At 42.1% G+C, this 27340-nt stretch overlaps 1 protein-coding gene across 4 annotated transcripts; it reads right to left on the bottom strand.

The window, feature by feature from the left end:
- Positions 1-1898: 1898 nt before the first annotated feature.
- STAMBP (STAM binding protein) lies at positions 1899-26727 on the bottom strand. 4 transcript variants are annotated; one of them, XM_055399790.2, is made up of 10 exons: positions 26665-26727; positions 24316-24533; positions 15461-15536; positions 15073-15168; positions 13309-13672; positions 12162-12286; positions 11150-11287; positions 4606-4718; positions 3981-4080; positions 1899-2563 (listed from the first exon to the last, which is right to left on the bottom strand). In XM_055399790.2, exons 2-10 carry the CDS (start codon positions 24516-24518, stop codon positions 2507-2509), a joined length of 1272 nt encoding a protein of 423 aa, XP_055255765.2. In that variant the 5' UTR covers positions 24519-24533; positions 26665-26727; the 3' UTR covers positions 1899-2506. The 4 variants fall into 4 exon arrangements, with proteins under 4 accessions (XP_055255765.2, XP_055255767.1, XP_055255768.1 ...); XM_055399792.2 differs by having other exon boundaries at positions 26591-26725; XM_055399793.2 differs by lacking the exon at positions 26665-26727 and adding an exon at positions 26344-26541.
- Positions 26728-27340: the final 613 nt, after the last annotated feature.

The following is a 27340-nucleotide window of genomic DNA, read 5'->3' as shown; positions in this document are numbered from 1 at the left end:
TCAAAGCTATGGTTTTTCCAGTAGTCACGTACAGATGTGAGAATTGGACCCTAAAGAAGTCTGAGCACCAACAAATTGATGCTTTCAAATTGTGATGTTGGAGAAGACTCTTGAGAGTCCCTTGGACGGCAGGGAGATCAAACCAGTCAATCCTAAAGGAGAGCAACCCTGAGTATTCATTGAATGTCTATGATGAACAGAGACTGATGAGAGCTCAAAACTCTTAGTTATAAATGACTAGTACAGTGGTTTGCAACCCTGGCTGTACTTGAGAATCCTATCAGCTTAAAAAACAAAAACAATGTCTGAGGTCTCACTCCAGAGATCTGGATTTCATTGGTGGGGTGTGAAGCATGAGTATCAGTACTTTTTAAAAAGCTTCCCAGGTATCGAGTGTGTGGCCAAGGGTAAGAGCTTTATGTGACCATATGGAAAGTCTGGAAAAAGGCTAAATTTAGATTTTAAGCAACAGAAAGCTACTGTAGGTTCCTGAGCAAGTGAGAAAACACAAGGACGGCTGTAATATGGGAAACTTCTGACTGTACTGGGCAGAACAGACTAGAGTCAAGAAACACTAATAAGACTTCCCTGGTGGTACAGTGGCTAAGAATCCCCTTGCCATTGCAGGGGACACAGGTTCGATCCCTGCTCCAGGAAGATTCCACACGCCATGGAGCAACTAAGCCCGTGTGCCACAACTACTGAGTTCATGTGCTGGAACTACTGAAGCCCGCGCGCCGAAAGCCCGTGCTCCTCAGGAAGAGAGACCACTGCAACGAGACGCCCACACGCTGCCACGAAGAGCAGCCCCCATTTGCAGCAACTGGAGAAAGCCTGTGCACAGTAGCAAAGACACAGTGCCACCAACAAAATAAAAAAAGAAACACTAAAAACAATCGGGTAAGAAGTCTATTGGAATAGTTCAAGTAAGGCGTAATAAGATCAAAAACTAAACAGTAGCCTTGAGAATGCAAAGAAGGGGTGCACTGCCTAGAAAGAACAGAGCCAGGCAACTGTGGGACTGCAAGGACAAGGCAGGCCAGGCTGCCCGTGGGGCTGCAGCAGGGAAAGGAAGGTACTGACTAGAGAGAGACTCTCCCTTGCCCAGACCCGCCTAGCCCCACATTCCCACCTACTCTGAAACTGCAGAAGAGAACTTCCAGTATCTTTGGAGTTAAGAACCTATGAGAACATGAATACAGACACTTGGCTCTTTCAGGGGAAAAGTTCAAGGGCCACAAACCTAAGTAATAAAGAATGAATATATTCAGGACACAGAATTTTAAAATGAAGCAAAACTTCATACAGTTGTAAATTTTTTTCCCCACAGAATTTTGATACAAAAATAAATCATTTTCCGATCCCAAGTATTTATTCTTCTGCCCTCTGAGGGGACACAAACAATACCATTAATTTCTAGGACACCTTAGAACATTAGGCTCAGCTCATAGGAAAAATACAGAATCAGCTACAGCTTCAAACATCTCCCTAGACGTTGCTTAAGTCAGAAAGGAATAACCAACACAATAAAGCCAGTAGGGTGTGGTGGCATAGGAATATAAGCATTTATTTGGAGTGCAACCTGGTACTCCAAATAAAGGCACTATTATCCTCAGCTGAAAGATTTTAGGGCATAAAGAGGAAGTGAATGGATGACCCACTTGAGACAGCACCAAAAGAACAAAGATGACTTCACACCTCTGGAAGATGGCAAGAGGCAGAATGAAAGGACTGAACAATTTAAAGTGAACTGGGACATACCTGCAATGTTGACACATCTCAAAGTTCTATTTTTCCTCACCTTTCCCCAAATAACCAGACCTTTTAGTTAACCTGTCTATCTAGACAATGCTTGATCCAACAGATCATTCTAGAGCACACACACACACACACACATATATATATATATAAGTTAATTGTTATTTTATTGTAGAAGAAAAAATATCCTGAAATATTTGTTAAATAACAATAATTTCTGACAAAATCATTCTTTAGGGTTTTTGAGCCTCACCATCTGGTCAGACATAGCAAGCTGACCTTCAGCCTTATTATAAGCTTCATTAATCTTGCCATAAACCACAGAAAAACCCAAAGATTTTTTAAATGGCTTCCAAACTTCTGCATAGATGCTCTTAATTAGTCCAAAGGTAAACAATAACAAGTTGGCAAAGAAATTAGAAGGATACGTGATAGGGAAAAAATGTTAACAATTGGTGAATCTTGAACAAAGCACATGTGAGTCTTCATTACACAGTTTTTCAACTTAATTTTTTAGTTATAGGCAGACTGAAAAGCTGCTTTAGCATGACCATGCTATTTTCCAGATGTGCCTAAAAAACATACTTGATTATTTCTTTTCAAATCAGAAATAGAAAATCAGTTCTCCCCTGGGTGATACTTCCTACTGTTTTAAAAAGCTTCCAGAGCTTTCTGGAAAGTTTAAATTAAGGGGCTACAGTACACTGATATGGTTTTACAATTCTTGGGAGGCATCTGAGTCAAACTCTCATCGAAGGTCTGTGACGGTCACAGCTCTGTCCACAACAGTCACGTGGTTGCAGCTCTGCAATAGTGAAACAGAAAGAAAGGGGAAGTCCTGGAAAATCCAGAAAAGTCATCTTTCAAATGCTTAAATACTTAAAATGCTCGCTATGGCCAGTGGTTCCCAGGCTGGCAGCCAGACCGTTTCTTAAGTGGCAATTATGGTAAGGGGTCTGGGAATTATTATTTCCACCAATCCAGAATCAATAGCCTATAGTCTGAATCAATATGGACCTATATATCTCCATTTATTCTTCAAATGTATATACATTCTAGAGTCATTTATAAAATATACATTTATTTTAAATAACTGCTGAATTAATTGCAGTATGCTGGGTCATTATGTCAACCAGATAATAAAGCACACCTATACTCACAAGGGGAATACTCCCTCTTTGCATGCACAAGGGATCATCCTAACTGAAAGCCTAGGCATTTCCGGGGTATTGTGCAGTCTCTGTTTCAACATCCTGGTACCTAGACATTTATTACATTCCAAGGTAGACTTCCCTATTTGTGAGCAAATCTGTCAGAAATTTCTTTCTCATACTCAGCTGAAAACTGGCACTTTCACAGGGTCTTAAGTTTTAGTTCTGGGAGTCATATGAAATACCTGAGACCGTTCTCTACAACAGCTCTTCTAATACTTACAGTCAGTTCTCAGATGCTCCCTGGGGTTCTCTCCTAAACATCCCCAGTCTCTTTTATGTGACAAGGCTCTGGAGTCCCTTTTCCACATTGGTTTCTTTTCAGTGAACCCAAAAGAAATAATACTCCTCCATGGCTGGCATGGAGTGAGGCAGTACTATCTCACTAGATTTGAGGAGAAAACTGCAACATACTTATCAGCAACTACAGCTTTTTATCCACAGCTTTTTACCACTGTGAATTTACCAGAAACCCACAACGTTTCCCACTTGGGGAAAAAACTTTCTAAGAAGGTCATAAAAATCTCTATTAACTAAAATCAAATTAAAAGCAAAGTTCCAAAATTAAATATACTTTACCTATCTTAAATGGTTTTTTTCTTTTGAATTCAAATCTCTTATTGAAATGCAGGCTTGGCAACTGATGATGATAAAGGAAAAAAACCTAATGTTTAATAAGCAAGCTACTGCACTTGGTACTTTCATTTAATCCTGTCAACAACCCTATAAAAGTATATATTATTATTATTATCATCATTTCCATTTATAGGTGAGAAAGCTGAAGCCCAGGAAGGTTAAATAACTTGATCACAACCCTTAAGTAGCAGAGCTAAGACTCAAACTCCTTCCTGTTCCACACTGCTTCCCACACATGTCTTTGTAGGAAGATTCAGAAAAATTAGTGACAAGGCTGATCTTCTGTGTGGGTCGTGAAGGACACTGTGTTGCATCAGCTCTGACTGTGCTCCCTGGTTAAAGCGCAGCTCCAGCTTCCTCTACAGGGATACATACACAGAAGAGGGGTGGATCCTTGCTGTGGGGATGAAATCCTTTCTGGCGACAGGTAGAAATCTCCTCTAGTCCATGGTCAGTGAGTCTAAAGAATCCAGTTCTGAAATAAGAAAAAGCAGGTCCAGAATCAAGCAGAGGTGTCCCCCTCAATTACACACACACCGGGCAGGGCAGAACTCATTTTGAGACACCTTCAAAAGTCTGCTGGCCCACAGTTCTCTTCTCTGGTGAATGAATCAGAGTGATTCATCACTGCCACCACATCAGTTTTACTGGGAGAATTCATAGTAAATAACAGGGTTTAAAATGAAAAAGTTAATTTTCAGAGATAATCTCTTGCATACTGAAATTCTCTAATCTGACATCAATCTCTTAAAATTCCTACTGTTTCAAGTCAAACACTTCAAATATCTTACATCCTTTTCTTATAAAAGCACCTACACTATTGCTTGGATACTTTTGTAAACAAGCAGAGTAGGTTTATCAGGCTACAGGACTTAAAAGGAAGACCTTTAGAAAAGCCAATCAAATACCACAATATATATATTAGATAGAGAACAAGGTCTTAAGAATGCAGAACATTTCCTCTGAGGCTTTTCCCCTGAACCACACCCTATGCACTTACTCCTGGAACTTGGGGGAACAAACAATGGCTATGGACTCTGGCAACATCATCTGGTACGAGCAGTGAGTGTGTAGGTCAACACTGGAGAGGAAGGCTGTCTGCGTGGGATGAGTCTGAGAAGAGAAAAAGGAAGCCTCAGTGAGAATACACAGGCAAGCCTGGCCCATGAAGAAAGTGAAGTGTTAGCTGCTCAGTCATGTCCAACTCTTTGCAACCCCATGGACTGCAGCCTGCCAGGCACCTCGTCCATGGAATTCTCCATGCAAGAATACTGGAGTGGGTTGCCATGCCCTTCTCCCTGGATTTTCCTGACCCAGGGACCGAACCTGGATCTCCCACACTGTAGGCAGATTCTTTACCCTCTGAACCACTAGGGAAGCCCCCCCACCATGAATGAAGGCAGAGTCAAATAATTCCCAATAACTTGCCATGATCTCTTAAGTATAAAGTCATTATCAGCCATGAGGAATATGCCTGAAGTTCCTAATAAGGAATGAACTTCCTTCCCTGCATTGTAAAAAAATGTAATTTAACATGAGTATGTGAAGACTTATAATTTCTAACTGACCATCAAGATCTATCTGGCTCCTCATAAGCTCTCTCAACAAAATGGAAAGTCACCCATACTAGAACAGATGGTATATGCTACCCAATACTCCAACCTGGTAGAAGTCAAGGACATACCAAACCACAGATGAATGACTCTTCTTCCCGACAAAGGGGTTTAAAAGTCAGGCACAAGTCAGGGGTTCCATAGGCAAAAGTGGCAAAAGCTGTCCTGTGGTTAAAGCATATCATTCAAGGATATGAGAGGCAGAGGGTGACTGGGATTTCAGAGGGTGGTTAAATCACAAGGATCCTGTCTTATTTGAGAAAAAGACCAAGATGTTGAAATTTGAAAGTAATCAGTTAAAGCACCATGTAAACTTCGTTCAGTTTCTCTCATTTGTTTTCAGTTTTTTAATTTTGTTTTTTTGGCCATGCCGCATGGCTTGTGGGATTTTAGTTCCTCAGCTAGGGAGGGAACCTGGGCCACGGCACTGAAAGAGCCAAGTCCTAACCACTGAAGTTCCCCAGTTATTTAATATTTTATTGAACACTGTCTTTGTATACAAATGAACACTATATAATGACTTGTCTCAGAGGGAGTATGATGTTAGATAACAAGGATGGAAAAAGGAAATACCAAATATGACTCAAAAAGAACACCAAACTTTACTGACTCAAAAGCACAGAATATAAATATGTGCACTTGACCAGTTTTTTTTAACTCTGTTGTGCAAAAAATGAAGCTCCTAAGGGAACTTGTCAAAAGCACAAGTTCCTGCACCCCACCCTGGAAATATCCATCCTGAGAAGGAAAAAAATATTTTTTAAAGCTCATTAAATAATTCTTATGCATAGCCTCACCCGAGAAGCATGACCGCACAAAACGCTGTGACCAGCTCACTGTGGAAGAAGTCTACAACACAGGAACAAGTTAGCTGAGTACTGACAGCAAATCGACACACACGTCTGCATGGGGTAGGAAAGGACTTCTATGACCACAAGGGAGAAATAGTTTACCAATAAGAATACGATCTCATAGGCTTTTAGGAATATATGGCCTGTGTCAACACCTTTCATCCCACGGTTAGAGCTTGAATTTTAACTGAGAACAAACAAGGTCTACATAAGTTGATGAAGGTCTCCAATCTAAAGCTGGGTTAGCTAGAAAGATGATATAAAGACATGGAGTAGGGCCTAAACAAATAACTGTAAACCAAAAAACTGTGTTTGAGCCTCTGCTCCCCTCTAACTACTATGCCTTCTCTCCTTCCCTTCACAGTTGAGTTTCTTGAAAGAAAGTTATGCCCACTGTGCCCACATGCTGGAGAGTTCCTCTGAAGGCATGTTTATGAAAAAAACAAAAACAATGCACCAAAGGAACAGAAATGAGTGAGAAAAGGGAATGCTGAGGGCAGCCTTGGTGTTCAGATGAGCAGTGTCCACAAAGAACAATGCCAGCTAAGGTAGGGCTGAGACAAGGTGAAGGAGTGCCCTGAACACTGAGCTGGGGGTTACACAGTAGCTGGCGATAAACAAGACCATACAAAGTTGCTGACAAGGGGGGCTCCCTGGTGGCTCAATGGTAAAGAATCTGCCTGCCAATGCAGGAGTAGAGGGTTCAATCACTGTTCTGGGAAGACCCCACATGCAGTTAAGCACGTGCACCAAACTACTGAGCCTGTGTCCCAGGGCCTGGCAGCTGAAACCACTGAGCCCACATGCTGCAGCTGCAAGAGAAGCCGCTGCAGGGAGAAGCCCACATACTGCAACCAGAGGGTAGCCCCTGCTTGCCACATCTAGAGAAGAGCCTGCATAGCAACGAAGACCCAGCACAGCCAAAAAAAATTCAAAGATTTTGACCAGGAACCTGATTCATAGCTGCCATGGTAGAGAAGGAAGAATGGACCTTTTGTATTCTCCTCTTGCCAACTTTAAGACCTTAGCAAACATTACAGTGTGTTTTGGTTTGCTTTTAATCCCAAGTTAGGCAGAAATGGTACAGGAATATCATGGGGGAAAAAAAGCTGGAATACTATCAATTTAAGTTCTAAATTTCTTCCTAGCCAGGCCCTCACTGATATTAAAAATACTTTTACTCACTTGTGGCTAAGATGTACCAAAAGTCTAAACAGTAATTATTCCCAACTTTCCCTCATCTTGTCCAGTTCTTAAACTCTCCTGTCTCCTCCTGCTGGGCAATGGACCTAGACTTCAACCTCACTGAAAGATCGTCTAAAATGAGTTCCCTCAACACCTCCAATTATAACCTTGAAAAATCTCTCTGTAACTTTCTTCCTTCAATTCTGTTGTAGAGAAGTGTTTTCTCCCTAATATGAAGATGACACCCTCTTTGTACTTTTGACTTAATTCCTTCCTACCTCCACATTATCTTATCTCTCCTGTCCTTTTACATCTCATTCACAGGTTCCACTATTTTCCACTCACTCACTGGGCTTAAAAACATGCTCAGACAACTATACACAAGAATGTAGATGAACCCTAAAGACACTGAGCAAAAGAAGCTGAATACAAAAGAATACATATTATATAATGCTATTTAAGTAAAGTTCAAAAGGGATTCCCTGGTGGCACATAGGTTCGGGAAGATATCTGGAGGAGGAAATGGCAAACCACTCCAGTATTCTTGCTAGGAGAAGCCCATGGACAGAAGAGCCTAGAGGGTTACAGTCCATGGGGTCACACAGAATTGGACGTGACTGAGCACACACGCGCGCATGTAAAGTTCAAACCCAGGAAAAAGTAAACTATTGAGTTTAGGGACACACACTAAAGTGGTAAAGCTATAAAGAAAGCAAAGAATTTCAAAAGAAATTAAGAGAGGGATTACCTGTACCAGGGAGGAAGGGTGACTAGGCAGGAGCATGGGGTAGGAGTATGTTTCTGGCAATGCTCTATTTCTTAACCTAGGTAATATGTACACACATATGTTTGCTTAATGATTCATGAAAGTGTACATTTAATTTATATAATACTTTCTTATATATATTTCAAATATAAAGGTTTCAAGAAAATCAAAATAAAAATAACACATTTTCACACACTAAACCATAAATCAAGCGAACTTTCTCTCAACCTGGCTATTCCTTAAGCCACTATTCAATCTCTTTCCCTTCCTCTAGTTAGTGCTAAGCTCTTCAAAAAATTAGTGTACATTCCACTATCACCACAACCTCAATACCTATTACTTCTTAAACCTTTTCAATCTATTCCCACCACTGCTTAAAACCCACTAAACTGAGGTCATCAATGACTCAGCAAGTCCAATCAGCTCATACAAGTATTCATCATTCTGGAGCTCTCTGCAGTATGTGACACAGTGAACATCCTGAAGTTTCTTTCTGAGACATTCCTCCTCCTTTGGCACCTATGCTTCAACACTACCTCACCTTTCTCTGACATCTCTGTGCTTCACGACTAACTACTCCCTATGCTCCCCTAGGTGGCCTGGCCTTCAGCTGTAAGTTAATTTCTTCTTGTTCTCCACCCTCCCCAAGTTTCAAAGCCTCCAAGGTCAGCTCTATGTAGAGGTCTCCTGGTTCTCTTTCCCACGTTGACCTTGTTTCCAAATTCAAATTGCCTGATAACTACCTCTACCAATATAATGTCTTGAGAAAGAAAAAAGTGAAAGTCAGTTGTGTCTGACTCTTTGCGACCCCATGGACTATAGCCCTCCAGGCTACTCTCCATGGGATTCTCCTGGCAAGAATACAGGAGTGGGTTGCCATTCCCTTCTCCAGGGGACCTTCCCAACTCAGGGATCAAACCCAGGTCTCCCACACTGCAGGCAGATTCTTTACCACCTGAGCCACCAGGGAAGCCCAATGTCTTACCAGTATCTTAAATTCAATATACTCAGAACTGAAGACAACATTTGCCCCAGAAGTTCTCTTGCTGGAACCTGTTTCTCCTTATGAGATGATTGATCATTGCCACTTCCATGAGTCAGGCCTGAAATTTCTAAGTCATCACATTTACTCATCATCCTCTCTGACTCATTCCCCACATCCTCTGAAATCCTACATTTGTCCCTTTTTTCCCCAAATGCACTGCCATCACCCTGGCTCTCTTATTACATTTTAATCATCACATTAACCTCTTAAATGAGCTCCCTGCCTCATCCTACTCACTAAAAAGCAGAACTATCCCGCCCGTCCACCCAAACCACCACTCCTAATGTATTATGTGAAAACTTATCTATCACTGTTTCCTGATATGAACTCTAAGTCCCAGAAAACTACTCAATGATCCAGGATTCCAGTCTGCCTATTTCACTGCTGTCCCCTCCATATGCAACCCTCCCTTGACCCACCCTGCCACAAATCTAGTACATCACCCCAGCTGTGATCCTCCTGCTGCTGCTGCTGCTAAGTCACTTTAGTCGTGTCCAACTCTGTACGACCCCATGGACGGCAGCCCATCAGGCTCCCCCATCCCTGGGATTCTCCAGGCAAGAACACTGGAGTGGGTTGCCATTTCCTTCTCCGCTGTGATCCTACCTTCCTCTAAATTCTAAAGGGCATCTCTTAAGGCACTAGGCACATCCTGCTTCACATAAGGAGTTAACGACTTGTCTATATGTCAATCTATTAGACTAAAATCTTATCTTACTCAAATTGTATCCCCTGGTGGATAAGACACAGGTTTTCTATCCCCCATGTATCTCTACTGGGGGATACATAGTAGAAGGCAAGTATTTACAAAAGGACAGAGGCACATGGGACTACCTCACAAGTCAGTATTTCCCCAATGCCAATATACAAGTATGTGCAATCTTCCCAAATCCAGAAGTAAGCTGCCTTGTTTGTGTGGAACCCTGTCACACAATGTAAAAAACAGCTTGGTCTGAGAATGAGGGGTTGAAAAAGAATAAAAAGAAAAATTAAAATGTAATCTTTAGGGATGGAATTATATTTTACCTGAATATTACTAGAAGACTGTTAGGATATGCAGATACTTAAAAATTTTCTATTTTGATAGCCCTTCTGATTTATATAAAGGTTTACATAAAGGTTGTTTTGGGCTTCCCTGGTGGCTCAAATGGTAAAGAATCTGTCTGCAATGCAGGAGACCTGGGTTCGATCCCTGGGTTGAGAAGATTCCCTGGAGAAGGGAACAGCTTCCCACTCCAGTATTTGCACCTGAAGAATTCCATGGACAGAGGAGCCTGGCAGGCTACAGTCCGTGGGGTTGCAAAGAGTCAGACACAACTGAGCAACTAACATTTTACTTTCTTTCAAAGGTTGTTTTAAGAAAGATGAAATGCAAGTATCTGAATTAACTTCCTTGGTTTATTTTAAATACTTTGATTTGTACACCTTTCAGGAACATCATTTGTATGAAGTAAGGAATAACCTCTATGGTCAAGGCTCACATACACTCTCAGCTAGCATCCTATCAACATTCATGCTCACAGGGAAATTGGGACTTTGGAGGAAGAATTTCATTTCTCTTAAAAAATTATTTTAATTAAAAAGTCCTGGGCTTCCCTGGTGGTCAGGTGGAAGAATCTGCCTGCCAATACAGGGGAGATAGGTTCGATCCCAGATCTGGGAAGACCTGCAGGGCAACTAAGCCTTCGTGCCACAACTACTGAGCTTGAGTGGTGCTACTACTGAAGCCCATGTACCCAGTGCCCAGGCTCCACAACAAGAGAAGCCACCACAGTGAGAAGTCCACGCATCGTAACTAAAGAAAGCCTGTGTGCAGTGAAAAGACCCAGCACAGTCAAAAAAACATATATACATCTCTTAAAAATATAATAAATCATAACATCTTTTAGAAATGAAAAGCCCCAGAAATCAATACTGGAGTGCAAGCAGTTAAGTATGCTAAGGAAGTCAAGTCTGTACTCAACAGAGGGAAATACAACCATCTAAACAGTCTGGATACAATTCACTCTGCTTCAAGAAAAGAACAAGCAGTGCGTCTATAACATCATGTGAGATGAACCCCCGGAGGGCTCAGAACTGCTTACATGAATCCAGCCCAGTGTGATGAGACCCTGCTGATCCTGTATAAGGAAAAGCTCTTCTTCGTTCTCGGTGTTGCAATAATCAGACCCAGCACTTTGCTTGGGGATGAGAACATGGGTAATGGTAAATTCGTTCCTCATCTGTCAAATTAGAAAACAGCTCATCACAATTCCCCGGTACGTAGGCAACCCTCTCTTTTCACAGCAGTAGAAAGTTAAACTTCAATACAAGCAAAGGCCCTTCTCCCAGCCTGAGTCTTCTTCATGAGATAAGTCCCTCATGACAGTCTTGCTCACAACTCATACTGCCCAAGTACACTGCCTGGGGCCCTCTGCAAGGCCAAAATGTCCACAGCCCTGTGGGAATTTCCTGCTGCAGCCAAACAGGTCTACTCATGAATCTTAAGAAGCTCTGGGTATAGTACCATTTCTCTTCCTTTATTCATGTCTAGAGTAGTTTCCTTTTACTATTTCTCTAAGCCCTTCCCACACTTTAAGGCTCAGTTTAAGTCTATTCCACTTTACTCATTTATTCAGAAGTTAGTAATGAGTTCTTTAAGCACCTCCATTTAATGATCCTTCTTTCCCCATAATTCCTAGTGCTTTTATCGTACATGCTAGTCAGCAAACTATCTTTTGTGTGTATCTGCCATCTCTAAATTGCTTGGGTGCTTTTTGTGGACAGATGCTATCTGCCTTACATATTTCATATTCTGATGATTTACCATAAAGCAGGTGTTCAAAAGCTGAACTCGGGATCTTCCGACCAAGTTTAGAATTAAGCATTTCTTATTACCAGCATTAAAATACTCAGTTAAATTCAAGGGACTCTGAAAATCAATCAAATCCAGGGTCACTAAATTCAAGGTGACACTGCATTTTGCTGCCCACGGCTCCTTCAGCAGAGGGATCTGTACAAAGAGTAACTGACCCTGGATATCTTCTCTGAGAGTCACAGGAGGCCAAGGGTGAAGAAACAGTCTAGGCTCTAGAAGGAATTTTTTTTTTTTTTTACCAGTTTTCCACAGAGAATTCCACATGTCTCCACTCCCCGGGCAGTGTTGGCACTGGCCAACTGGAGAAACTGTGGGCAGAGCTTCCCAGGTACCACCACGTGGCGCAATCCATCGATTGTAGGAGCTGTGAGAGAGAGAGAAAAAAAATCTAAGACCATGGGGCAAAGCCTCCCCAAGCAGACCTCATAGTTGGCAGCCCTAGGAGAGCAATGCCAAATCATTGGGGTCCCCCCAACTGCAGGCAGTAAGTGGGGATCTTATCCTAATGGCAGAAGAGAGAGGGCTGCAAAGGCTCTTCTCCAACTTCTGACCACAGCCATTGAGAGTATGTTGTTTCAAGAAAAGAGAAGAGGCTTTAATCATTCAAGTGAAGACAAACTACTACTTAAGTTTCTGAGCTATTCAGGAATAACAGTGAGAGGCAACCCTGCCGAGTACATGGGGAGAAATCCTGAAAGCTTCAGAGTCTAACACTTCTTGCCCACTCTTACCTTGTCCTTTTAAGTAGATCTTCTGCAAAGCTGAATTCCTTACATGACTACTTGAAAGACAATTCCTAACAAAAAGATCTACTCTAATCATCAAGGCATACTCACCATTTTGCTGCTACTGTTATTTTCTCCGGTAACCATTCATTGGTGAGAGGAGGAAAGACTCAATAGTTTTTATGGCTAGACTGAATTACCACTGACTACACAGAATATTTACCTTGACTAAATTCCTTACCAATTAGGAATATTTGCAAGGCAAACACAGTTCAGTAGCTTTTAAGTCAGTTGTTGAATTTTAAAGTGTTACTATAAATCTCAAATTTCCTTTACAAAAGGTTAACAGTGGTCTCTAGTTCACTGAACATTTCAAATCTCTATATAACCCTTAAAAGCTGAGAGTGAGTCTGACTTTCAAGGATTTTATTAGTTCTTCAGAAAATCAACCTAGCCCAGGTACATTATATGGCTTAAGCAAAGGCCACTTTATAATACAGCTGTAATAGAACACAGTATGATAATATTGATCAAGTGGATTTCTGTGACCAGAGCCTAATTAGTGGGATCATGGAGGTAGTCGTACACCGAATCCCTTGGAATGACACCCTATTTGGCTGCAGCTGAGATGGAAGAGAATTCGAGCAAATGAATTCACTACCTTCCAAGTTGTTCAATGCTCCAGGTTTCAAGGATCTGTCCACTACTGGTGGCTTGGCAAGCCTCACAGTTGTATTACAGTCTGAAGGCTGTGTGGATATAACAGGCACCGTGGGGAACACATCTAGGGAGGGCTTCTCCAAGTCAGGCACCAGTGGGCCATCCAGGCCAGGGTCCACCTTCCCGAACTCCTGCACAATCTTCAGTCGTTCCTTTTCTAGCTCCTGGTTCCGGATCATCTCCTCGAAGGCATGGAACTGCTCCTGCTCCAACTGCTGCTGCTTCTGCTGTGCCACCCTCTGTCTTTCCTTTTCCAGCTCTTCCTGCATGGCTACATTTCGGGCAAATTCTTCCGCTTCCTTCTTCTACAAAGCACAAATAGGAGTTAACAATAATACTTTACACTCAAGTAACTTCACACCTTAGGAGGACAAAGCTTTTTAGCAGGGAGACTGCCCTCAAATGTACTCTTGTTCTGGTCTGATTTCCAAACACAGAATTCATGCTTCCCTCAATGCCTCTAGACCCATAGAACAGTTAACCCTCCATCGATCTACCCACCATACACCTATTCTTCAAGGACAGTTAAAGTCCTGATCTTCTCAGTACCCTTTCCCAATAACTCTAACTAATGCATTTTCTTCTTTACCAAAATCTCAATGCAACATATTGCCCACACATGCATATCATATACAATTTTAGTCTGTAGGTGTGCCCTGTATACATTCTGTATCCCAAGCAGGGCTGTGAAAAAGAACCAGATCCAAACTTACAAACACAATGTAGGGGGTCTGTATTGAATTTTAACCCTGAATGAAGCCTCTGAAATTCTTCTGGTGATTAGTAAAATACAGAGTGACATTTTAAACTATTAAGAAACATCAAGTAACAGTTTCCTTCATGAAGATTTTCACTCACTGGGTACCTCAGAAATAGACAGCTGTTTACCTCTCAGCTGATTTCCAACACCAGAGTCCAGAACAGAGCTCAGCAGATGCACAAAAGAATACGGAAGTGCCTGCAGTGTGCGTTCCCACCTGACAGACCAGTGACACTGCCTCAGAGCTTCACACGTGTTCTACCTGACTCTTCCTAACAAGAAGTCATTTGAAAATATTAATAGCTTGAAAAAATCTGATTATGATAAACAGGTATAATCTATTTTGGATATAATCAAATGTGAATCAAATCCCCAAATTCTCTGATCTAAAAACTCTATACTTTAGTGAGAACTTTCTTTGTTCTTAGGTTTTAGCTCTAGACATAACAGACAAGCAACAGATTTTCTGTCCCTCAAGTCATCCTCTTAGATAAAGAGGTTAATCTGTATTAGAATCCGCAGCCTCAACACTTTTTTCTGGATTTTGCCAAAAATATAAAATATCACAATGAAATCAAAAGATCCATTGAAATACCTACTAGATTCCTAGAACACAGCCTAAGAAACCAAAATAATTTCCATTTTTTGCTAATACATACGGAGAAGGCAATGGCACCCCACTCCAGTACTCTTGCCTGGAAAATCCCATGGGTTGAGGAGTGTGGTGGGCTGAAGTCCATGGGGTCGTTACGAGTCGGACATGGCTGAGCGACTTAACTTTCACTTTTCAGTTTCATGCATTGAAGGAAATGGCAACCCACTCCAGTGTTCTTGCCTGGAGAATCCCAGGGACGGGGGAGGCTGGTGGGCTGATGTCTATGGGGTCGCACAGAGTCAGACATGACTGAAGCGGCTTAGCAGCAGCAGCAGCTAATACATACTCACTTTTTCTTCATTGTATTCTAAATATTCTTTGGTATATCGTTTTAACAGTTCTGCCTTCAGTTCTTCTGCTTTGGGAAATGCAATCTCCTTTAATTTCTGGGATACAAAATCAAAATCTGAGAGTTAGGACAATGGTCACCAATTAAGTAGAAAAGTAAAAAGACTTAAGTTGGCAATGGCAACAACACTTCTAAAAACATTTAAGTTATGTAATTTAAACTACCCCTGCCATACTGCACCTGGAACTTCGTAACTGATCTACTGAATTGGCCTTATCGCCTATTTGCAGGGTTTGACGTTCAGACGCAGAGTCTGCTGCGTCTATCTGGAAGTCAGTCTGTGCCTCTCGGAAACGTTTAGGCGAGCAACAGTGAAAGTCAAGACCCACCTTTACTGTGTCTTTCTTTTCAGGAATGACAGCCGATTTGTAATCTCGATGCTTCGGTAGTTTCTCAATAAAGAGCCTAAGGGGACAGAACAGATGGATGGTGATGCGAAGAAGACATGCAAATGTCCAAAAGACTCTGAAGCAGTGCAACTCCCTTACCCTGTAGCGGCTATCTGACAGGTTTCCAGGTACGCATGGGTAACAGGCCACCTCCCCCACTCACCCCCAGCTCCATAAAGAGCCTCAGAATTGCTCTTCTCCCAACTCAGGTGTGCAGCAGCACCCGATGCTACAACAAAAACTATGGAGGGGAGAAAAATCCTAGCCTGTGCCCAAAAATGTGCCTCCAAAGAAATTTTTTTCTGGTTGTGACAGTAACAGGCTTCCAAAGGAAAAGCCCTCTGTCACAAGGCATTGTTCTTCAGTGAACAGTCTGGCAGCCAAAGGCAGGAGGCTGAGAAAACCCATGTTCTATTACTCCTCCTAGCTCTGTGTGATCTTTGATGTTGGCTTGTTTTCTTTGGGATTCAAGTTCCTTTGCAGAAGAATAATCTTCGCACCAGATTAAGCACTAGGATGCTCAGAGAGCATATGTGTTAAATGTGAACATTACGCGTGCAATTTGTAATATGTGCACATGTGTATTATGCTTAATATGTACATTATGGTCTCCGATGAAAACTGCTTAGAGAAACGTAAGCGCTAGATTTCCTCTTTCAGTTCTTGTCCTTGACTGTAAAGCTCAGTGGGAAAAATAAACGGAATCAATTCATGAGCTCTAACATTTATGATGTCTACTTAGGAATGGTGAAAACAAACAGAAGTTCAGTAACTTGTCACAGCCAGAAGTGGAGGGCTCAAAATTTAGTGCCAGCAGGCTGATTCCAGATTCTGCTTATAAGTATACATAGTAACACAGGAAGTATATACAGAAACTAACAAAAGTAGAGGGCAGGGGAAATAGAGTGCATGAGGCAAGAGTGGGAGTGAAACACCTATACACCTTTTTAAAAAAATTATTTTGATTTTGAACCATGTAATGAAAACTAGTTCATAAAGGATTTCCCTGGTGGTCTGGTAGTTAGGAATCTGCCTGCCAATGCAGGGGACATGGGTTTGATCCCTGGTCTAAGATCCCACATGCTGTGGAGCTACTAAGCCTATGAACCACAACTACTGAGCTTGTGCTTTCCAAGAGAAACCACTGCAATGAGAAGACTGCACTGCAACTAGAGAGTAGCCCGTGCATAGCAACAAAGACCCAGCCCAGCCAAAATAAATAAATAAAACGAGTTTATAAAACTTCCAGACCTGAACACGAACACCTTTCTCGTGTTTCAGTAACTGTAGTCAATTTTCTGAACGGGGACATATGGGCAGAAGGGTCTCCTGAAAACAGAATGAATAACACAACCACTGCCCACACTGGAGGCAAGAAAGCTTAATGGTTAGGAGGGCAGGCTCTGGAGCCACCCTGCTCAGGTTCAAATCCTGGTTTTAACCACTTAGCTACCAGCTGTGTGACCTCCAGCACCATCCCTCAGTTGCTCTCTCTCTATAAATTATATATGCAGAGACAAACTAGTACTACCTGAAATGGTTTCTATGATACCAAACAGAGTTTAAAAATAAATAAATAAAGTGCTGAGCACAGTGCCCAGCACACAGCCAACATCTGCTATATATACGATTGTTTTTACTATCATAATAAACACAGATGTGAACAAGAAAAAGAGAGGAAGATGTTAACACCAGGGTTAGAAATTTTCCAGGCAGAGAATAGCTGTGGCCCAGAGGTATACTGTTCTCTGGGTTATATCTGGTTGCAGTCTAGAGAGGAGTTGTACAAAAGCAAACAAAGATGCATTGGCAAAACACAAAACAATCTAAAAGAACAAAAGGAAAAAATATGCATAAAAGTAAATAAAAGAGGTAAGTAAATAAAATGGCACTCAATTTTACTTATAAATGAAAGAAATTCAAATTAAGATGAGCTATCATTTCTCACCTATCAGATTGGCAAAGGCTTAAAATGGATTACAACCAGTGTAGGTAAAGGCATAGAGAAACAGGTGTCCTTACATACTCCTAGCAGGCAGGACTGTAATTTGATAATACCTTTTTCCTTAGGGGAGCAAGGGGTGCAGAAGACAAGTATTCAAAATTTAAAATGTGTATACCATTTAAACTCACAATTCCATCTCTATGAATTTATCCTACAATAATACAAAAATATATGAATAAGATTATTCAATATAGCATTGTTCATAAAAGAAAGGCAAACTGAAAACCTAAATGGCCATCAGCAGTTCAGTTCAGTTCAGTTCAGTCGCTCAGTCGTGTCCGACTCTCTGCGACCCCATGAATCACAGCACGCCAGGCCTCCCTGTCCATCACCAACTCCCGGAGTTCACTCAAACTCATGTCCATCGAGTCGGTGATGCCATCTAGCCATCTCATTCTCTGTCGTCCCCTTCTCCTCCCGCCCCCAATCCCTCCCAGCATTAGACTCTTTTCCAGTGAGTCAACTCGTCGCATGAGGTGGCCAATGTATTGGAGTTTCAGCTTTAGCATCAGTCCTTCCAATGAACACCCAGGATTGATCTCCTTTAGAATGGACTGGTTTTGGGCCATCAGCAGGGGATTACTTAATAAATAATGGTGGACCCAAATGTGGAAAAACAACATGATCATTTACTCTTTCATTCAAAAAACATTTATTGAGCATCTACTATGGGGTCAGGCATTATTATAAAGGCTGGGGACCTGGGAGTGAATGTCACAGTCACAAATTCCTCCCCACCACAGAGTATACATGACAATGGGGGAATAGACAATAAACCAAAGAGTATACAGATAATCAGTGCTGAGAAAAAGTCACTAATAGGGAAGGGGAATAAGTGACAGGGAAGGGATTGAGATTTTAGATAGTTCAGCTAAGGAAGGCATCACTGAGAAGGTGACATTTAAGTAAAGACTGGAAGAGCGAGCCATGAAGATATCTAGGTTAAGACTGCTCCAGGTAGAAGAAACAGCCCTAAAGCAGAATGAGATGATGGATCAGTGTCCTGATATGTAAAGATACGACTGTTGAGAAAGCAAGCTGTAGAGAAGACTGTGTTGTATGATCTCATTCAGGCACTAAGGAAAAAGGATAAAGACATGAGCCCATGTGCTTGCATGGGGATATTTTCTTAATAAACACAAAAGAAATAGAATAGTGATTACCTCTGGTGGGTGGGCATTTTCTTTTCACATTAATATTTCCCTTGCTGTGTGGTTTAAAAACAAACTGTTTTAATCATGAACAAGTATTAATTTTGTGTAAAAATAATTTAAAAAGTCAAAAAGAAATTCTATAACGTGGATGCATCAAGGGCTCTAATTTCTTCCAATCTTAAAAGTTAGTCAGCAAAGTGAGCGGGATCACAGAGGAAAACCCTCTTCAGCCCATAAGCCCCAATCCTGGTGGTAAACATTTTCAACACAGGTGATAGACCATTTTCAGAAAGCAGGTTTGTGTTGTAAGAGGCTCACACAGCAGACAGGACTGCCCAAGTCCTCTGTAACTCTTTTCTATGTAGCCTAGTCAATGACCATAAAAAGCTGTGAAAGAATCCACTGCCTGGATTACTGTCTGTGCTCACCATGAAAATATGTACTGATTTAATATGTTGAGGATCCTTCTTCTATACTGGGGTCTGCAAAAGGAAAAGCATTCCTACAGTAAGGAAAACCTCTGAGGAGGGAAATGTGCTTGAGATCATTAAGATGCCTGAACTGATCGAGGGAAAAGAACAAACATGCCCTTTAAAATCTTGAATTAAAGTATCCAAGAAAGGTCTAGAACAATGACTCAGTAGCAGGGGGCGAAGCAGAGGAGTGGTGAAATAGAGGCCTACCCTCCTCTCTCCTCCTCAGCGTAATAACTGCCAAAGTGAGCTCTTGTTAACTGACAGGAACATACCAAGTAAAGTGTGGTAGAAAAACAGAACAAGAATACTGAGCTCTAAGGTTTTTTTGCAACTCCTAGGGCTTGTCAGCTCACAGAATCAAGAGTTAGGGTCTTGAAGATATCTGCAAGAAAAATAAATGTAGCTACATTTATTGATTCAGGTCAGGTTAAGCCAATCCAAAGACGTCCCAAATTAAAACCCAAATCTAACAAGTAATACATTCTCCCCTCCTCTCACTTGACTCTCCTCTAGGCTGAGTTTATTACATTAAATGGTCCTATAAGCAGAACACCACATACAGGGACAGGCTCCTTTATCAGTCTTGTTAACACTGATATTCATATCACTCAATGTAATAACAAGGCACAGAAAAAAATCAACTTAAGTTTCTATGTACTATTAATCCTCTGGCCTATTTAGGAGTTTACTTCTATGCTGAATCTCTTTTCTGTACCATTAGCCTCTCCTACTCCACAGTATCCTTTCCAAGAAATATGCTCTAGCATCTCCCACCTTAAAACAGACAAAAATACATTCATGTACTCTTTGTCCCCCTTCAATTATTTCAATTTTCCACTTTACTTCTGGTCCAACTTCTCAAAAGAGCTGTCTATGCTAGGGCTTGGCAAACTATGGCCAGTGGGTCAAATCTAGCTCGCCACCTGTTTTTGTAAATAAAGTTTCGTTGGAACACAGCTTCACTCATTCATTCATGTATTATCTATGACTTGCTTTCACACTACAAAGCAGAGGTTGTAACAGAGACCAACTTGCCTGTGAAGCCAAAAAGATCTACTATCTGGTCCTTTTACAGAAAAAGTTTGCCAATCTCTAAACTATTATCGCCGATTCACCTTTCGTCCCACTTCCAGTGAAACCGCTTACCAAGATTACCAATCACATCATGACATCAAACCCAAATCCCTGCCCACCTAACACAGCTGCCCACTGTCCTGCAATTACTTACTTCTTTTGGCTCCCACGACAGTGATGGATTTCCTCCCATCTCTCGAACCTTCCTTCCAAGTTTCCTCTACTGGCCTTCCCTCCAGTAACCAACCTTGGGGCTCTCTCCTAAGCTCCTTTTTGTCTCATTCTACAGTCTCATAATCAAAGTCTCTTTTCCTTTAATACACCATGGATCCTTCCAGCCTCTAACGAAGCCTATGAACTCTTCTCGAAATAATTTTTTAAAGATGTAATATAAATAATGAAAGATTACAAAAAGCCCCATTCTACTGCAACAGTTTTCAAAATACTTAAAAATGATGACATGTGCTTACTTATTGATGCATTGTTAATACATTAAAAAACAAGATACAGTGTGCGTTTAAGAACTGCACTATAATTCTGAAGTAGTGATAAGTATAAATGTTATTTTGAGATATCAGCAACAATCATAGTATGAAAATATCTTGATTTCTGTTGGTGACAGAACTACAAATATTAATAATACTGTGGTTTAAGCCTATATTCAAAATTAAAGAAAGTGCTAAATTTCAGCTACACATTAGTAAAAATAAGAAAAGTCTTTCCCATCCAAGTTCATGGACACTGAATTCTATCAACGAATCCCTATGGGTTCCTGGACCCTAGATTAAGAACCACTGCACTAGATGGTCTCAGCATCCTTATGGCTTCTGCTGCTGCTAAGTCACTTCAGTCGTGTCCGACTCTGTGTGACCCCATAGACGGAAGCCCACCAGGCTCCCCCGTCCCTGGGATTCTCCAGGCAAGAACACTGGAGTGGGTTGCCATTTCCTTCTCCAATGTGTGAAAGTGAAAAGTGGAAGTGAAGTCGCTCAGTCGTGTCCGACCCCCAGCAACCCCACGGACCGCAGCCCACCAGGCTCCTCCATCCATGGGACTTTCTAGGCAATAGTATTGGAGTGGCTTGCCATTGCCTTCTCCGCTTATGGCTTCAGGATCAACTATATGTTGAGGACTCCTGAGCTTGTTGCTCCAACAGAGACCTCTCCTCTGATTTCAGACTGCTACACTCAGCCTCCTACTGGACATTACTACTTGGATATCTCATAGATTACTTAAAATTAACACCCTGACATGGTAAAAACCCAGACCTGAACTCTTTGCCTTCCCACTACCCAACAACCCCTTTGACATCACTCTCCCCCGTCTCAATAAATGGACAGCAAATCCTAAGTTACTCAAGGCAAAGACTGATGTCAATCTTGATACGGTCTTCTTTCCAAAATTATGAGTAAGTCTCACGGACTCTATCTCCAGAAAACAAAATCCATCTACTCTTTTCCAGGCTACCATGTTCTTTCAAGCCACCAGCCTCTTTCTTGAACTGCTATTAACAGTTTCCTAACTAACCTCACTGCCTTCTCTTAACACACCCTTCACCAGCTACCATATGGCAGTCAAAATTTGTATTTCTAAAACATAAGTAAGATTAGGTCACAACCTCACTTAAAACTTTTCAGTGGCTTTCTATTACTCTCAAGGTAAACTCCTTACTGTGGCCAATATAATCCTCGATGATTTGGCCGCGCCTGCCTCTCCAAATTCATCTGAGGTTATTCTCTCTTCATTTGCTACACTCCGAACACATGGATCTTTAATCCTCAGAACACGCTAAAGTCTTTCCTACCTGAGAGCTTCTGAATACACAGTAGTATCTGTTTTAAAAAGCTCTGCTTTATGCTTTTGGAATGATCAACTCTATGGCACCCTTCAAGTCTCAGTTTAAATCTTACATTCTCAGATAGATGTTACTCTATCACTTTCTCTGTTGCTTCCAAAGCGTTTCCCCTATTTTGTTACCATATATTTCTTTGCTTACCTGTATGCTGTCTTCTCCCATAAGGAGAATAAGGGCAAGGGCCATTTTATTTACTATGTACGTAGGACTTACTTCAGTGTCAAGTAGACAGTAGATATACACAATATATATTTGCTGAATGAATATGATCCTCACCCTCAAAGTACTTTCTATGTGAAACAACAAGACCCCGAAGGCCCTTCAGAAAATACCTGGTAGAGTGATTCCATGATTCTACTGCACTTACTCAACTATAATTTCCCAAAGGAACTGTGCCCCTCGTTCTGAAAGATCTATCTACAAGATTACTAGAAATATACTAGTTCTACCAGCAGCAGAGTAAATGAAGAGGAGGACAACAGTCAAAGAAATGTCTCGGGAAAATAAATTTTGTGCCCATTGTGCCTAGGAATGAAAAATTCCTAATAGCAAAGAGAGGGAGAAATGTAATTATAATTCTATGAAACTTTATCAGGAATGAGGCCACATAACAGGACACTGTGGTATGGATGGAACATCTCTAAGGAAACAGATACTACTTATAAACTTAAAAAAACCACAGCACTCCCTTTGTTTCATTCTAAAATTACAATATGAATTCTAGGCAATCCACTCTTACACCTATTTTTCTTTAGAGTACTGGCTTTCAACTGGAGCAGTTTTGCCTCTCAGAAAGCATTAGTGATATCTGGAGACATTCTGGGTTGTCACAACTTGGGGGTACGGGGTTCTACTGGCATCTAGTGAGCAGAAAGACCAAAGATGCTGCTAAACACACTACAATGCACAGGCCACTCCTGTGCAACAAAGTATTGTTCAACCCAAAATGTCACTAACAGCACAGTTGACAAACACTGCTTTAGAGCAGTATGTGATCAAAAACTTAATATCATAAAATTAATATGCATCCATCACCTCTGGAAGAACATATAAGAAAGTAATAAGAGTGACTGCCTGTGGGGAGGGGAACTAAAGGTTTTGGGGGAAAGAGGAGTGGCAGGGAAATTTAGTTTTTAAATATATATACCCTTTTGTGCCTTCTGAATTCTGCACTACATGCACGTTACCTATTTTAAAAACTATAAAAAAAAAACAAACCCAGAATTACTGTGTCTCCAGACTATAATCTCAAAAGACTACCTTCAATTCAAGAAACATCACCAAAAAGAAAACAAAAATAGGACTTATGCTGTAGAATGAATCCTGAATTAAGAGTAGGAAAATCCAGGTTTTGCCACTCCAAATTGTGGAATAAAGCCTACCACTGAAACTGGAGGGTGTTTCCTCATATGCAGAATGGAAGGATGATGCACCCTACACAGTGCACACAGAATTGTGAAGATCAAATGACATAAATGCAGGTGAAATATTCTATGAACTATTCAAGAGCTATACATATACACTGTAATTATTATTACCTTAAGATCCTACTATTATGAAAGAACAAGACTAGAAATTACAAATGAGATCTTTTAACATTATTATTCCCTTCCTAAATTACACATCTTTGCCAATGTCACTGGGACTTTAGCAACTGTTCCTGTTAACTGAAATCTTGTTCAAGTTCCAAGACGCTAAGCAACTCAAGGGAAAGGTCTTATGATGAGCTATACAAACTGTAGGTGGTCAATACTTATTTAATGATTTACATGATTAGGATAAAGGTTAAGAAAAAAACTCTTTCCTGAGACACTCAATTTGCTACAAAATAAGTAGAGGTGAGGAATTTTGGCTCAGCTAAACCTCAACAATAATCCTCTACTGGCTGCCTAAATAGAGGGGGGACAGGAAAAAACCTTCATCAATACAAAACATGTATAGTTTAAACACCAACTCTCTTGCCTAACAGCTGGGCCATGTGGGTACAGCCCAAAGAGTTAGGTCTCTTACTCATGAAATTACTGAGTCATGAAAACAACACTTTCGGTACCCATGTCTTTGAATGTCAAGAACAGCTAATATGTAGGAGCTGCCAGCAAAAATGATTAATGATAGTGATGTTGTAAAGTTCTCTGGTTTTAGCAATTCTGAGTAGGAATAAATGAGCACAAGAGCACCATGAGTGAGGCATCAGTCACCAGAAAAGAAAAAGGAAACCGGAGGTGCCTTACGTGATATACTTGTTATAGAGGATGAAGGCATATTCGATGTTGCCTTCCTCACAGTAAACAGACGCCATCCGGATAATCTCCACTCCAGAGCGGAAGTACCGGCGGGGTGGGATGTCTTCATTTATCTCCACTGTGCTACCCCTGTGGGACAGAGCCCTCACCCGGTCTTCGGGTGGGAGGCTCACATCTCCATGGTCAGACATGAGGACCAAGAAGTCCTGAAACAAACAAACAAAAGATGGCATCAACACCAAGGCGCCTGTCACCTCAGCACAGGTGTTTATCTCACCAAACCTCTACCTTACAAAGAAATTAAGAGAAAAACACCACATGCTGTTGCTCATATTAACTAAGGTATCTTTCCCACAAGAAGCCTGAGACCCTCAAGGAAGACAATTTCACAAGGATGAGGACTGACAGACTCAGAAATCCATAATGCCCGTGGCATGATCAGGTGGTACAGAGTATGACTGTAATGAGCCACAAGGGGGTCAGGTCTCTCTTCATGCTAATCATTCCCTGTCATTTGGTGGCCCTGACCTCGGCACCATAAAAAGAGGGACAATGTCTTGTATTTTTTCCATTATCTCTCCTCCCAGCTACCCACTTCCACCCACCCCAGTATCTGACAGAGAATACTCAATGACATTTCCTGATGATTATTAACTGACTCTAAGTCGATCATTTAACCTAAGAGTAACGGGCTTTGTCTACAACTTTTCGCACTTTAGCACAAGGTTAGTGTGGGGAAATCGTGTGGGGATGAGTATTTATAATCCTGACTCCGCTCATGAAACCACTAGTCCAGTCAATCTACATCATCATCATTTCAGGGTAAGGAATTTAGATCTAGAAAACAGTTTACTCAAATCTATCTTCCAAGACTAAGTACTCTTTGAATAACAAAAGGACACAAAGGTAACTTGAAAGGCAAAACCCAAACCAACAACAACAGCAAAAACAACCTGGGAGTCTTCCCTCCCTTGATCTCATATTGCAGTCATTCTACAATCTTTCTTGATGCTGTTGCTGTCAGAATCAGATTCTTTCTTCCAATCAGATATCTATCACTCTACATCACTTCCAAAAAGATTCTGGGTATTTGACGCATACTGAATTACAGCACACCCCCTATTCCAGTATTCGTGCCTGGAGAATCCCACTGACAAAGGAGCCTGGTGGGCTATAGTCTACAGGGTCACAAAGTCAAAGGCTCACATGACTGAAGCGACACAGCACAACCAGCATGCTGTAGAATATACAAGCTACAGCAGATTTTGGAATTCAAGGCCCTGTGTCAACTGGCCCCATTTGGTCCTTTTCAACCTTACTCATTTTGTCCTTTTAAACCTTACTCATCGCCAACAGAGACTTTTTGCTTCAGTCAGGATTCTTAAATGCCTAGAAATCCTCACATTTACTTGTCTACCCACTGTTGTTTTCCATTCCAAGCACTCCCTCAAAGATGATTTTCTCCAGGTCAATTCTATCTCTAGGTCACACTTCCTCCACCAAGCTTCTTCTCAAACACCTTAAGGGTACAAAAGTTATGGGGACTACCAGGGATGTAGAGGCATTCCACCTCCTGTGGGAGTCTTTTCAGGGGCTCAAGAAGCCACTAGCAAATCTAAAACCTTCCCAAGTTGCCTCATTAGTAAACTCATTGCTGCTGCTACTGCTGCTGCTAAGTCGCTTCAGTCGTGTCCGACTCTGTGTGACCCCACAGACGGCAGCCCACCAGGCTCCCCCGTCCCTGGGATTCTCCAGGCAAGAACACTGGAGTGGGTTGCCGTTTCAGTGCAGAGCCCATCAAAGCTAACTGAAGCAGAAGCTTGTTGCTCTTTATCACCTCTCGGGAGAGGATCTTTTGGTCGAGAATGGAACCCCTTCCCAAGGCCAGGAAGTGCTGCCCCACACGACAAGGCTGAGCAACACTCCAAAGAGGAGATGTAGGATCCGCAAATAAGGGGGGAAAGTGGCGGAAAAAACCGAGGCGGGGGAAGATGTCTGGGAGGCCAAAGGAAGTACCGGGAATGAGCGAAGGGGGGCGTTTACAGCGGAGAAGGATCCACTAACAACTGCTTGAGGCCTTCTCGAAGGCACTCAAGCCCAAGCTGTCAACACCGGGCAAAATTATTCAAGGTTTCCGCGTCTATCGCGTGAGGTAGGAGGGGACGCGCTGGGCCAGGCTGGGGACCGGAGCCGTCAGGGGTCTCGCGCGCGACAGGCCGGGCAGGGGGCGCAGGGAGGAGAAGGCTGCAGGCCCCACACTCACGGTGGCCGCTCCCCGTCAGACTCCGCTCGCGCTCAGCGCCCGGGCCCCGCCACACTGCCGGGACCCTTCCCCACCTGTCCCCCGCGGACGGCTCTCGGCGCTTCCGGAAACGTCACGTCCGGCCTCCGCCCCGCCCCGCCCCCTCCCGCCGGCCTGTGGGTTACATTCTCAAGAACTAGGACCCGGACGGGGACCGGTGGGCGGAGCTGGAGCTGCCACCTGCGGGAAGAAAACACCGACGAGGAGAGAGCCGGGCCATTTTGGTAAAGGAAAATCAACCAGCAGAGAAGAGCAAACGAGCAAAGGACCCAATGACCAAGCTAACTTTGCTTTTAGGTTAGTACAGACACAGTGAAAGGGTACACAAGTTGTTATACAACATCCCTTTGAAAAGCTTAAGAAGTATGAAATCAGATAAAATGTGTTGCATAAATCATACATGTATTGAAATTACACTGGTAACCTTCATGCTTACCTCATGCCTTTATGTCCTCCACATTTGTGCAGATGAGTTATATGTTTGTACGTGCGTCCTAAGTCGTTTCAGTCCTGTCCAACTCTGTGCGACCCTATGGAATGGAGCCTGCCAGGTTCCTGTGTCCTTGAGATTCTCCAGGCAAGAATACTGGAGTGGGTTGCCATGCCCTCCTCCAGGGAGTCTTCCTGACTTAGGGATCAAACCTTCATCTCTTATGTCTCTTGCATTGGCAGGCAGGTTCTTTACTACTAGCGCCACCTGGGAAGCACGTG

The sequence above is a fragment of the Moschus berezovskii genome, chromosome 11 (assembly GCF_049115385.1).
Source record: "Moschus berezovskii isolate FMDL1 chromosome 11, NW_MosBer_1.0, whole genome shotgun sequence".
NCBI classification, from domain to species: Eukaryota; Metazoa; Chordata; class Mammalia; order Artiodactyla; family Moschidae; genus Moschus; species Moschus berezovskii.
This window is presented reverse-complemented; position numbering and strand designations above follow the sequence as displayed.

What these genes read in the sequence shown, in the direction of transcription:
- STAMBP (XM_055399790.2), bottom strand. Translation starts at nt 24,518, where the DNA reads ATGTCTGACCATGGAGATGTGAGCCTCCCACCCGAAGACCGGGTGAGG. An exon ending in TAGAATACAATGAAGAAAAA is followed by an intron (nt 13,673 to 15,072) that starts GTGAGTATGTAT and finishes TGTGCTTTGTAG; the next exon opens with AAGAAGGAAGCGGAAGAATT. An exon ending in AGGATCCACCCCTCTTCTGT is followed by an intron (nt 2,564 to 3,980) that starts GTATGTATCCCT and finishes TCACTATTGCAG; the next exon opens with AGCTGCAACCACGTGACTGT.